We start from the raw sequence: 14,208 nt of genomic DNA on the forward strand, positions 1-14,208 counted from the left end.
ATTAGTTATCATCATCATCATTTATTTACATTGGTAGTGGGGCTACTTCAATGGGATTCCCCTATACCAATGAAATCATGGGTCCCAATCCAAAAACAAAACATGTGTTCAAGAATTCTACATTCATGTTCATTCTAAGCTATAATCTAAAACCAATCATTCTAAGACCAAGATCATAAATGTTACTTTTGAAAGGGACCTCAATTTAATTTAATTTAATAATAATATTAATTTAATCTGTTTTCATTTTATAGATAAGAAAACTGAAATTTAATAAGGTGAAGTGACACAGCTAGTCAATGTTGGAGCCAGATCTAGCACCCAGAAGTAATGATTTCTACTGTGGTGCTTCCCACCTGACCCCCACCTCTACTATGCCAGCTGATATAAACACAGAAAAAGAAAAATATGATGTCAAAAGACATCCTTTCCAAAATGATCTCTTGAGAATGGCCATGTTAAAAAAAAAAAAAGGCAGCAGGGTGAGGGATGTGGGGAGGTTGTTAGCAACCCACATATAAGATCAATTCTTGTTGTTGGTTCTTACCTCTTGGAAAAGAGTTAAACCAAGCAGAAAATCCTGTGTTTTGGATACTGACATCACTGACAAAGCGAACAGTCAATCGGTTGGAGGAGGAGGTAAATATTTGCTGGGTTTGGTTGCAGAGTTTCCCCAGTAACAAACCATTTGGTGATCCATCAAAGATTTCAATATAATCATAATTACAAGAATTGTGTGCCTCCAGCCTGAAGAGGAACAGTAAGAACATAGCTTATCAGCATTTTAATTCTAGATAAACTGTTTAGTAGCTCTGAGCCCCCAAATCAAGGAATGGTAGAGAAAAGCTTCTTATAGTACAAAACAGCTCATTGAGCTCCACAAATCTATTCTCTAACAAATTCTTACATGTACATGGAGCAAGAACCAGATTGAGGAAATTGATGGTTTTTCATCATCTTAAAATTACATTCTAGAACTTATTTTCTAAAATAGTACCATATTCACTTACACCCCCCCTACACACACACACATGCACCCACGCGCACACACATACACACACACACACACACACATTTTCCCAGATTTTTAAACATGGAAATAGACATAAGATGACCAGGGTTCCCACTCTGACAGGCCTCCTAGACTAGAACTGTGGTTCCTCATTAAATAAATCCTCTCCCCTTCTCTCAGGCTCCTATGGCTATGAACAGCAACAAACTCCTTCATAATGGAAGGAACCTTGAAAAGACTTTGTAAGGACAATAAAAATGGGTGCAAAGAGTGGTCAACTCTTTCACTTACTCTTTGCCACTAGGATTTAATAAAATCTGGTTCTCAGCTGCTCTGATTCAAGTATGAGAATCTCTGGTCTGTTGCTCTTATGCATTCTATTATGCATGTACATGTGGACAACTGTCTCAGTCCTTCTTACTATCTCTCTTAAATGCACAGTGATGTTATAAAACTCTTTGAGTTGCTTAAGGATAAAGACCAGAATATCCTATTATTCCCATGTGACCAAACCCTACAAAACATTGGAAAAGGTCTCATTCTTAATTTGCTCATTCTAGCCAACTCTCCTCATCTACTCCTGCCCACAAGAAGGTTCTATTTAGGTTCCAATATCTGGTCTTACAACCCCTATAAGGTAGTCACTTCTAAAGCTAGAACTACATAGGCTTCTTTAATTGCATGCTGTATTTACTCAAAAATTTCCCTCCCTCCCCATTTCATGCATTTCTTCTACTTCTTTATTTTTCCCCTTATTCTATTTCATTTTGGGGGGTAAAATATTGGATTGGTTATTTGGCCAGAGATTAAGGCTTAAGGAAAAATGCTGTATTTGTAGTCAGAGAACCTGGGTTTATAATCTAGTTCTTACACTTATTACCAGTGTGACCTTATCTCTGAACCATGGTTTCCTCATCTGTTAAATGAATGGGTTAAAGTAGATGACCTCTATGTGCTCTTTCAGTTCTAAATACTGATCCTGTGAAATCATGAAAACCATCCTCGAAGGACAGAGGAGGTTATAATTTGTGTCAATGAAGAGACTACTAAACTGGGCAGTTCGGTGGCACAGTGCCCATCTGGAGTAAGGACTTGAGTTCAAATCCAGCCTCAAATACTTACTAGCTGTATGGGCAGGTCATTTAATTTCTGTTTTCCTCAGTTTCCCCAACTTTAAGATGAAGACAATAATGATAGCTACCTCCCAGAGCTGTTATGAGGATCAAATGAGACAATGTGTCTAAAGCACTTAGATCAGTGCTGGGCACATAGTAGGTAACTAATCGTATCATCATCTTTTTAAATAAATACAGACACATTTGTAGATAAATATGTATATACACATCTATGTATATATATATATATATATATATATATATACATATAAAACCAACTTAATATATTTTGTGTTGTTCAGTCTTTTCAGTCATGTTCAACTTTTCATGACCCTGTTTGGAGTTTTCTTGGCAAAGATGCTGGAGTGGCTTGCCATTCCCTTCATTTTACAGATGAGAAAATGGAGACAAATGGAATTAACTGACTTGCACAGGTGCATATATATGCATATGTGTATGTATATGCGTGTATATACAATGTATATGTATATGTATATAATATAAATATAATTAACATAAAATGAAACTATTAAAACCTATCAAGGGGCAGCTAGATGGCGCAGTGGTTAAAGCGCTGGCCCTGGATTCAGGAGTACCTGAGTTCAAATCCGGCCTCAGACACTTGACACTTACTAGCTGTGTGACCCTGGGCAAGTCACTTAACCCCCATTGCCCCGCCAAAAAAACCCAAAAAAAACCCTATCAGCCAGCAACTAGAATTATGCACATTTGTGTGTGTGTGTGTGTGTGTGTGTGCGCGCGCGCGCGTGCACGTGAGTACTGAATGGACACTGTCCTGTATGTGTATCACTGTGGTATTACTTACTGCAGGTAATTGAAGCCCAGATTTATCCTGGAAGTGTAATTCACTTCTATCTCCCAGACGCAGTTGACATTGTTTGGGTAGAATGAAGGATATGAAGGACTTGTAAATGACCCAGAGGCATTCAAAAAGAAGCCGCCACAAGTAGGAGGACTCACTAGAAGAGAGAAAGAGTGGAAAGTGAATATTTCCTTCATGGCTCCCATGTAAACCTTCTGTTCATTGGTCCCTCATGTTCTTTACCACTAGTGTCAAGCCCAGACCATAATCTGCTATAAGGGGGGAAGGAGAGCAAATTCATTTTGATGTCTTTCCTCAGGATGGAAATCTCAGGGCTCTTGGGGACTTCCCCAACATCTCAAAGGGACTGGGATAGTTGCGATAGGAATTATCATTCAGTCATGTCTTGGGGGGAGAAAAAACAGAAAGGGTATAAGAGCCTCTTTAAGGGATAGACCTTCAACATTGGTCATTAGAGCCCTCACTTGCCTTGCTGACTCATTCTTTGCAAATCTTTGGAAACCAGGACTTTTCCTATACTTTGGGTGTTTCATTTTCATGTGATGACTAATGCTAAGTTCATCCCTATCCTAATAGCATTTTAGTGACCAGAGTCCTTTCTTTTGCTTCTCCTTTTCTGTCTCTGTCTCTCAGGCTGCTTCTATCTTTGTCTGTCTCCCTTAATCTCTGAGTTTCTGCCTCTGCTATCTGCTCATTCTCTCTCTCTCTCTCTCTCTCTCTCTCTCTCTCTCTCTCTCTCTCTCTCTCTCTCTCTCTCTCTCCCTCCCTCCCTCCCTCCCTCCCCACCTCTGAAATGATCCTTTGTGGAAAGAAGGAAGGAGGGAAGGAAGGATTCACAAGACTTGTGTTGAAATCCTGCCTCTTCTATTTACTACCTGTGTGACCTTGGGCAAGTCATTTCATCTCTCTGACCTTAGTTTCCCTATTAGTAAAATGATTTGGTTAAGTTTGACAACCTCTAAACACTCTTCCAGCTCTACATGTATGATACTATAAAGGCTGAGTTTGGGACTTTGGTCTCAATCCAACAGATTTTATTCTGAATTTTTAAGGAACTATGATGACAACATCAAGTCTTTGATCTCTATCTACATGGTATCTACTATGCTTCTCTCCCTCTAGATCCCAGAATTTTCATGCCATTGGTATATACAACGCCAATATTTCTATTTAATTTCCAACTAGCATGGGAAATGGATGGTTTACCATTGATTCTCAGAATAGACTTGAATTTGAAAATCAGTCTCAAAGAGATTTCCTGTCAAAATGCCCCCTGAAAAGGGAAGCAAGCTTCCCAGCTTCCATATACCAACTCTAGCAAAACCCTGAAATTCATATCAGACTGAACCATGCTCAAGAAATCAAAAAAATATAGTAAATTTGTTTTTCTATCACAGATTTGTACTACCCCCAAATCCTAAAAATTAGAGCCATCTGAAAAGTGGAGGTAAACTGACTAACCTCAACATACTAGAATGTTGGACTAAATATAATGAGATGAAATTCAGTGACTCTTAGCCTGGGATTTAAAAATTCCATTTCACAAGTACTATGTGGGAAAGGCATGGTCAGATAGCATCCTATCTAAAGATTCAGAGACTTTAGTGCATGGCAAACTCAAAAATATTCAACAGATGACAGGCAACCAGAACAGATGATACAATAGTAAATTGCACTGAGAGGCAGGGGATCCAGGAATAAACTATCTGAAGTGTTCATCTACCCTGTTTAGACAATTTCTATGTTAGATTTTGAGTACCACTTTTTAGGAAAGATAATGATTTTTAGAAAAGTGGACAAAGAACCAACCACCAGGACAATGAAGCACCTTGAGATATGCTACATGAGAATCTGTTGAAGGAGTTTGGGAATATTTAGCTTAGAGAAGAAAATACTTAGAGGGGACTTGATAGCTGGATTTAAGTATTTAAAGGTCTGCAGTTCAGAAGAGGGATTAAGCTTGTTTTGTTCTGCCTCAAAGGTTAGAACTAGGAGCACTGGTTGAAAATTGTAAAGAGATGGATCAAGTCTTGGTAGAACTTGGTAACAAAAAGAGCTATCCAAAAGAGAAATGGGCTACCTTGAGAGGCTGAGCCTCCTACAGGTTTTCAGACAAAGACTGGATTATTGAATAGGTTGTACAAGAAATTCTTGCTCAAGCACTGGTTACACTAGATGACCTCGGAGGAATACCACACCAATATTTTTTCAACGGGCTGATTGGTTTTGTTGGCTTTTTCCTCTTCTTTTTAAAAAAATTAATTGTTGGGGGAAGCTAGGTGGTGCAGTGAATAAAGCACTGGCCCTGGATTCAGGAGGACCTGAGTTCAAATCTGGCTTCAGACACTTGACTCTTACTAGCTGTGTGACCCTGGGCAAGTCACTTAACCCTCATTGCCCCAGAAAAAAAGAAATATTACAACTTCATGAGGTTGATAGTATAGATATCCCCCTTTTATAAATGAGAAAACTAAGATTCAAAGAAGTGAAGTGACTTGCCCCTGCTTATACCAATTCTAAGAGCAAGAACTAAAGTCCATTTCCCCTTATTCCAAGATCAGTGCTTAGAAAGGTTTTTTCCTCCAGAATTCATGGATCTCCAAGGTGGGAGATTTGTGAATGGCTCAGATTGAACCTCTCAACCTTATAGAAAACGTTGCTTAGACCAAACTGCCAGGCTCTTGACCATGTCTTTATATCATTATCTCAAGCAAAATGTAGAACAATGATCAATTCTGTCACCTAGAGCTCAAATTAAAGGGAAATGTATTGGACATTGCCTAATATGGGGGAAATTTACAGGAATGGTTGGACAAATCATAGCTTAAGTGAGATATGTAATATAGGTCTGCACACTACAGTTAATTTCTAGAGTTCAGCCTTGAGGCTTTCAATGAAATAAAAGTTTGGGTTTTTTTTCTGGATCTTTGGCAGGGAAGGGAAGCAGTTGTTATAGTGAAAGTAATAGTTCTAAAATACAGTATCTCTGGAATTATCCTTTTTCTGCTTCCTACAGTTAGAAAAACAAAACAAACCAAAAAAAGGAATTGAGCATCCAAGACTGAGCTCATTCACTTCAATCAGTCAAACGACAATATTGATATTCTATGGTACTTATTTGCCAGCAGCAAGATTGGCCACCAGCCTGGTGCTATTTGGGCCTTTTGATTCTCTTCTCTGGTTTAAGCTTACCATCTGTGGTTGTTGGATGCCACCAACCTAGAAAGAGAAAAAAAAATTTTTTTAAAAGGAAGGAATAGCAATAGTCCCAAAGTATGCAAACTTGGATAAGAATTAATGCTCAGAGTTCTTTATTCTGGTAAGAAGCAGTAGAAAAGTGATCAAGTGGACTGATTTCTCTAAAGGAGTTGGCTTGAAACCTAAAAGAATGAAAACTTTTTTTCTTTGTTTATCTAAGGATCTAGAACAATGCAAGATTCACTGTATGTAAAAACAGAGGGTTAAAAAAAAGGCAAGAATAGTACCTAAACTTATATATTTCAGAGAAAAGGGCTTAAACATGATTCATACAAGAGCAAGAGAATGATAACCTAAAATTAAAGGGCAGTGCACTGCCACAGTGGATAGAGCACCTGCCATGGAATCAAAAGAACCCAAGTTCAAATCCTGCCTTAGACCTTTACTAAGCTGTGTGATCCTGGGCAAGTCACTTAACCCCAATTGCCTCCAAAGGAATTAAAATTAAATATCATAGCATTTTATAAAGAAACTTTTAGTTTGGCAATATTTCTAAAGCTAAAAGAATTATAATGGCGAACTCTAACTCAAAACAATGCAGCAATGAGCAAATTCAGTCAATAGGATTAGATGTAGAGACCAGGACTCTTGAAGCTCCCCAGAAGGGTGAGTCAGATGAATTGGATAATTTTGGGCTATAAATGAGAGCTCTTAACATGACCTCAGCTCATGGGATGGGCATCATAGTAGGGAAAAAAATCCCACCACCTTCTGGATCACTAGTAAAGAAAGCAGGTTTTACTCAAATAGGAAGCCTCAGTGTTGAGTACAAAAGGAACCAGACTTACTCGTGGTGGGTGAAATTGTTGAAGCAGCTTCTGTAAGAAAGATAAGGTCAAAAGATTAAACAAATCCTATTTTATAGGGAAAGTTTTATTGGGCAGGACGTCTAAAATCCCCCAACAGGTACCTCTTCAACAGTTACTGTGTACTAGGCACTGTGCTAAGCACTAGGGGACATAAAGAAAAAGCCAAAGAAAAAAAATCCATGCCCATGAGGAGCTTGCATTCTGATAGGAGTGATAACATCTACATAAATTGGTGTGTAGAAAGGTTCCATGCAGAGTAGTTTGGGAGGGGGGACAGAAAAGAAGGAGGGAAGAAGAAAGAAGGTCTTCCTGCAGAAGGTGGTCTTGAAGGTAGCCAGAGGCCAGAGGGAGACAGAGGGGAGGAGGAAGGACAGAAGGAAGGAGAAGGGAGATGGAGCATTATGTGTAAGGAGTGGCAAGTGAGCTATCACACCTGGACTATAGCATGGGCAGATATGTAATAAGTAAGAGGATGGGAAGGAGTTATAGGTTAGGAAGACATTTAAATGACAGAGAAGCTTATTTTGATTGATAGGGAGCAGAAGCATCTAGGTGGCCCTGCGGATAGAGAACTGGATCTGGAGTCAGGGAAACTCGAGTCCCAATCCAACTTCAGCCAATTACTAGCTTTGTGACCCTGGGAAAGTCATTTAACCTGTCTGCCTCAGTTTCCTTAACTAGGAAAAGAGAAATAACAATAGCAGTTACCTTACAGGGTTGTTGTGAGGGCGAAATTAGATATTTGTAAATTGATAAACACAGGGTCTTGAACAGGATAAATGCTTAAGTAATGTGTTTCCCTCCTGCTCCATTCCCCCAAATGGCATTACTGAACAGGAAGTGACCTTGTCAGATAAATGCTTTAGGAAAATCATTAGAAAGAAATTAGAACAAGTTCGAATTCAAAATAATGGGAACTATATATTAACACTGCTGATATGACAAGGTAAGAACATCAGCTCTGCCAAAATGGTCAGGAAGGGTCTGTACAAGTCCTTTGGGGAATCTAACAAAAGAGTTCTTAGTCTAAGTCTTAGTTCATTGTATAAATTTTTTTTTTTGGTGAGGCAATTGGGGTTAAGTGACTTGCCCAGGGTCACAAAGCTAGTAAGTGTTAAGTGTCTGAGGTCAGATTTGAACTCAGGTACTCCTGAATCCAGGGCCGGTGCTCTATCCACTGCACCATCTAGCAGTCCCCTAATTGTATAAATATTAATGTGAAGGTGAAAAGAACCCTCCTCCTATGATATAGGAGTCCTTCCAGAAAGGAAACTGATGTTTCCCAGAGAGATGATACCTGAGCAGATGACACTGGCGTCCTCACCATGGTTACAGTTGTGGGAAAGCCACCCATTATGGGGACAGTTCCACAGGTAAAATTCAGACCCAGAACACCGCACATTATCCAGGACAATTCTGCCAGTGCCCTGACCAAACCGGGCACTTCCTGGAGCTGACACAGCATATCCACAGCCCAGCTGCCTGCAGACAACATTGGCATCGCTCAAATCCCACTCGTCATCACAAACAGTGCCCCAGGATCCTTGGTACCACACTTCAACTCGACCCTGGCATCTTTCTCCTCCATTCACCAGTGTCAAGGACAGACCAGAATCTGATACAAGGGAGAGGAGGGGAAAGAACAAATGCTGTTTCAGTGTCCTTCCTCAGGTATGAAACCTACAGGCTTTTAGAGACTTCCCTAAAGGCTCAGAAGGGGCTGGGACTGCTAAGTTGGAAACTCCCTTTAAGTCATATCTTAGTGTGCACACAGACACACGCACACACACTCACATGTATATGTAATCTAGTGAAAGGGAATAAAGGGGAAATGGAAGCTAGAAAGGCAAGATGAAAGGGGAACAGAGGAAAGGGGAAATGACCCTGGAACATTTGAGAAGCTGTGTGATTTTTCTTTCCAATATTTCTGAGTAAAGAAAACAGGTTTTACTCAAATAGGAAGCTTCAGTGCTGAGTACAAAAGGAACTCGACTTACCTATGGTGGGTGAAATTGTTGAAGCAGCTTCTGTAAGAAAGGTAAGGTCAAAAGATTAAACAAATCCTATTTTATAGGGAAAGTTTTATTGGGCAGGACGTCTAAAATCCCCCAACAGGTACCTCTTAAACAGTTACTATGTACTAGGCATCTATGTATGTATGTATGTACTATGTATCTGTTCACATAGCATTTAGTGGCCATAACACCATCTCCATCACAGACACTAAATTGATACTTCCTCTACGATCAGGCCTTTTGGGTCATTCTATCTCAATTCATGGACTTGACTAAAAGCTTAAAAAAAACATATCTGGGGGCAGCTAGGGGGTGCAGTGGATAAAGCACAAGCTGGATTCAGGAGGACCTGAGTTCAAATCCTGCCTTGGACACTTGACACTTACTAGCTGTGTGACCCTGGGCAAGTCACTTAACCCTCATTGCCCTGAAACAAAGAAACAAACATACAAAAATCCATATCTGCTGAGACTACAAAAGAGTTATTTGGAGAAGGAGTATGAGGAGAAGAGGAAAAAAAAATGGAATGGGTAAAGCAAGGGGAGTAAGGAAGGGGAGAGGAAAGGAAAGAATCAACTAAGAAAAGACAAAATGAATGAAGGGAAGAAAGAAAGGAAAAAAGAAGAAAATCAAAAAAGTGGGAAAGGAAAGATTTTTTGGCCTCTAAAAATGCTGCGGAAAGTTTCTGTGGATAAATACTTAACGTCTTAAAGCTGCTTTAAACCATCTATTTCTCTCACATAAAAAGTATAAAGCTGCTTACATGGAGAATAATTGTTGGGAATGGTTTCCAAAACAGAAAAATCTACCTCCTCTAAAAGTAATGAGTATTTGGAAAGCTTGGACCACATGCCCTTGCATAAACATTCAAGCTCTAAGAATTCTTGAATCCATCATCAAAAAACTGAGTGCCATCTATAAAGTGTGGTCTTTCAAAATCTGTGATCAATAATTTTGGTTGATATTTGGTGCCATTAAGGGAAAGGATCATAACTGGTTGTTTCAACTTAATGTGAACGGAGGATGATGTCTGAAGAACTAGTCTCTACTACCTACACAGAACATACAAATAATCTCCACTAGGGAAAGGTTTTCTCCTGTCCATGGGGATTCACATGGTCCAAATTGAAAGGAATATTCCCTTGTTTGAGGAAAATACTAACCTCCAGAAGTTCAGGCATCAGAAGCACTTCTTTACATATTCTTTGAGGAAAGCATCATCTGCCCACATTCTGAGGGTCTTATTTTTTAAATGAGAGGATTGGACAAAACACAAAAAAAAACTGGAATTAAAGGCATCCTTGAAAATAGCTAAAATCAATCAAGGTTTGTCCATAGGTTCTTTTTTTTTTTTTTTTTTTTTTTTGGTGAGGCAATTGGGGTTAAGTGACTTGTCCGGGGTCACACAACTAGTAAGTGTTAAGTGTCTGAGGCTGGATTTGAACTTAGATAAGAAAGCAAAGCAATGGAAAGGGGACAAGGGAACAATAATGAGAAAGGGAAGGGAAAGAAAGGCAAGGAGAGGCAAGGGTAGAAAACCAAAAAGAATCTGATAGTGTAAACATAAGAGTCAAAAAAATGGCGACAGGAGGTAGAAATCATAGGGACTACTGATAATTTCAGAATGAAAGATTTAAAATAAAACAGTGAAAGTAATGGAAGGTTTCCTAAATATACAATTAAAAGAAAAGGAGAGAAGGGGATAGAAAAAGAGATAGGAGAAATTGAAGAGAGCAGGAGAGAAAACAGAAGATGAGACTAGGAAAAATGTAATAAAATCTGGAATTTCAAACTACAGAAAAGATAGATTATCCTGGATTCCTATAATCTCCTAGAAATGACCACTTAGCTATTCCCTAAATGTTTTAAAATAAAGATTAGACATGATCACTGCTTCTATAGGATTTCTCTTTTGTCATATTATTGAAACATAAAGAATCAAAAGAAAAAAAGGTAATTTAAAATAATTGGAACTATAAAGAAACTTTGCCAATAGGAAAATCTCTGGGACCCATCACAACATTCAGGAAGGGTCAGTCAAAAGAAATAAGTATTTGGGGGATAGAACTAAAATGAATTTTCTTCACATAGTCTCAGCTCATCTCATTCACATCACTGCAGAGGAGAAAAGACTCAGGTCTTTACAATGCTAGAAAATACATTAGGTTTTTATCATATAGAAAGCCATGATAATGAATAAGAAAGAACGCAGACTTACCAGTGGTAGGTGGAAGTGATGTACTGGCTTCTACAAGAGAAAGAAGGTCAAATCAGACACAGACATATTTTAGAGACAGAAGTGACATATAGGAATAGCAAGTCAATACTCCTAGCCCACCAAGGAATGAGGAATATCCATAGCACACACCATAAAGATCAACAAGAAATTCACAGTCACAGAATTTAAGATTTGGAAAGAACCCTAACAACCACCTAGGCCAATGCTTGATGAAAGGAATACCTGCTACAGCACACCTGGCTAGTGGCTATACAATGCTCTCCTTGAATAATTCAAGGAAGGTCATGCAAAGATGATTCACTTTATGGGAGGTCACTGAGCTATGCAAGATGATCCTGTGGCCAAAGAAAAATGGAGACTATTACCCACTTAATCTTCAACAGTGTCACTGCTGAATCCTAACCAGTATGACAAAGCCATCACAGAGCCAAGTCCAACAAGGCCCAATTAAGAGTCAAGAAACAATAGCTAAGGGCACTAGACCAAAAAAGCAAAAAATCTGGGTTTAAGCTCTTTGTCACTTACTAGCTGACCTTTAGTCAATCTCTTAATGTCACTTGGGCTCAGGTTCCTCATTTGCAATAGACATAGCTTGGACCACATTGCCTTGCATAAACATTCAAGCTCTAAAAATTCTTGAATCCATCATAAAATACTGAGTGCCATCTATAAAGTGTGGTCTTTTAAAATCTGTGATCAGTAATTATTTTAGTTGATACTTAGTGCCATTAGGGACAAGGACCATAACTGATTGTTTCAACTTAATGAGAAGGGAGGATGTTGTCTGAAGAACCAGTCTCTGCTACCTACACAGAACATACAAATAGTCTCCACTAGGGAAACGTTTTCTCCTGTCCATGGGGATTCACCTTGTTCAAACTGAAAGGAGTATTCCCTTATTTGAGGAAAAAGGAACTGAGTTCATAATATTTGGAGGAAAACTTGGTACCTTGGATTCCTTTGAAGTGTTCCAGGAATTACAAAGGGGCAGGCGTAAGAGGGAAAGAGCATAATAAATTTAGGGGTAGAAGAGATGTTAAAAGGTACCCAGTCTAGCCCCTTCCCTTTACCTCTAAGGAAAATGAGGCCCAGAGTGATTAAGTAATTGGCAATGGTCATAGCAATAATGAGAGACAGACTCAAAGTTTTAACCCAATTCTATGACTCCCAAACTAGGGCTCTCTCCCCAGGACCACCCTTTCCCTCAACAATTCCTCTCTCAATGTTATTACCATCACTGGAGAAAAGGATAGTGACTGGGTTTTGGAAAATGAACCAAGTTCTCTCCTTAACTATAGCAGTCACTGATACTCAGTACTCTCTAACTCTGAGAAGCTTGTCAATATTTCTGGGTAGGAAAGAACTCTCAACAATCTCAGGACAAGAAGAATCTCATCCAAGAAAAATGTCCCCTGACAGGATTTACCCCAGAAAAGAAGGAGCAGCTGTTTCCCAGAGAGACCTTACCTGAGCAGATGACACTGGCATCCTCACCATGGTTGCAGTTGTGGGAAAGCCAGCCTCTATGGGGACAGTTCCACAGGTAGGATTCAGACCCAGAGCAACTCACATCATCCAAGACAATGTTGCCAGTGCCCTGACCAAATCGGGCACTTCCTGGAGCTGACACTGCATATCCACAACCCAGCTGCCTGCAGACAACGTTGGCATCGTTCAAATCCCAGCTGTCATCACAAACAGTGCCCCAGGATCCTTGGTACTGCACTTCAACTCGACCCTGGCATCTTTCTCCTCCATTCACCAGTGTCAAGGCCAGTCCAGAATCTGATGCAAAGGAAGAAGGAAGCATTTCCATGGTAGTCTCCTCCCTCAGGGATAGAGTCCTTGGCTGCTTAGACACTTCCCCAAACCTTCAAAGGGCCTGGGATTACTGAGATGGGGAATCTACTTTAGTCCTGTCCTAAGGCCAGAGAAGCCCAAGGAAAAGAGGACCAGAGCCTGAGGAGGTAAGTGCTATCACACCCATAGCAAGTATTCCACCTCTTTGTGGGATCCTGGCATGCCACATAATCTCCCTGCTTAAAGGACCAACAGGTAATGATGAACTAACCCTAAACATTCCTAATTTCCTTTATTTAAGACAAAGGAGCATCTAATTTTAAATTTACTTTCTAATGCTTCCAAATCCCAATCTGTCTGCATAGCATTAATGGCAACTATACCAGCTAGTTCAGAGAAACTAAACTGATGATTCCTCCATGGTCAGGCCATTAGGGTCAACCCATTTCAATTTATGCCCCTAACTTCAAGATTTTTAAAAATCACATCTTCTGAGACTACAAAACAGAGTAATTTGAAGGAGAGTGAGTAAAACAGAGAAAAAGAACAGAATGGGAAAGGCAAGGGGAAGAAGGAAGGAAGGAAAGAGAGAGGAAATGAAATAAGGAAGTAAGGATAAATAGAAGAGTGAATGAAGGCAAGGAAGAAAGAAAACATTGAAAATTAAACCAAGAAAAATGGGAATGGAAAGAAATTTTGGTCTCTAGAAAATGATAAGAAAAGTTCCAAGGCCATGTGTATCTTTTACATTCCCATGTGCCCATCAGAGTCTTCACATATAGCATCAATGAGACAGGCCCTCTTCAAACCCTCATTCCACATTCTACAAGAGCAAAAAGTCCACGTGCCAAGAGGACCTTCTCCTGACCTTCTTTTATAGAGAAACAGCATGAAGCTTATGAAACATCCTTCTGGCTGCCCTCCTTTCCACCTGAAGGTCATCAGCTAAAAACCCTTTTGTAACATGTCAAATATTGAATAAGAAAGAACTCAAACTTACCAGTAGTAGGTGGAATTGATGTACTGGCTTCTACGAGAGAGAGATAGTCAAATCAGACATAGAGATATTTTAGAGACAGAAGTGACAGATAGGAATAAGAAGTCAATAGTCTTAGC

At 39.5% G+C, this 14,208-nt stretch overlaps 1 protein-coding gene across 1 annotated transcript in view; it reads right to left on the reverse strand.

The window, feature by feature from the left end:
* Positions 1–14,208, reverse strand: part of DMBT1 (deleted in malignant brain tumors 1) — a 79,196-nt gene that overhangs the window by 23,956 nt on the left and 41,032 nt on the right. Inside the window, exons 17-25 of the mRNA XM_043986672.1 lie at positions 14,093–14,122; positions 12,760–13,077; positions 11,272–11,301; positions 9,036–9,065; positions 8,336–8,653; positions 7,018–7,047; positions 6,164–6,190; positions 2,954–3,107; positions 548–747 (exon numbers count right to left, since the gene is read on the reverse strand). Coding sequence (XP_043842607.1) covers positions 548–747; positions 2,954–3,107; positions 6,164–6,190; positions 7,018–7,047; positions 8,336–8,653; positions 9,036–9,065; positions 11,272–11,301; positions 12,760–13,077; positions 14,093–14,122 — 1,137 coding nt within the window. The remainder of the gene's footprint in view (positions 1–547; positions 748–2,953; positions 3,108–6,163; positions 6,191–7,017; positions 7,048–8,335; positions 8,654–9,035; positions 9,066–11,271; positions 11,302–12,759; positions 13,078–14,092; positions 14,123–14,208) is intronic.

Source organism: Dromiciops gliroides, chromosome 2 (assembly GCF_019393635.1).
Source record: "Dromiciops gliroides isolate mDroGli1 chromosome 2, mDroGli1.pri, whole genome shotgun sequence".
NCBI lineage: Eukaryota > Metazoa > Chordata > Mammalia > Microbiotheria > Microbiotheriidae > Dromiciops > Dromiciops gliroides.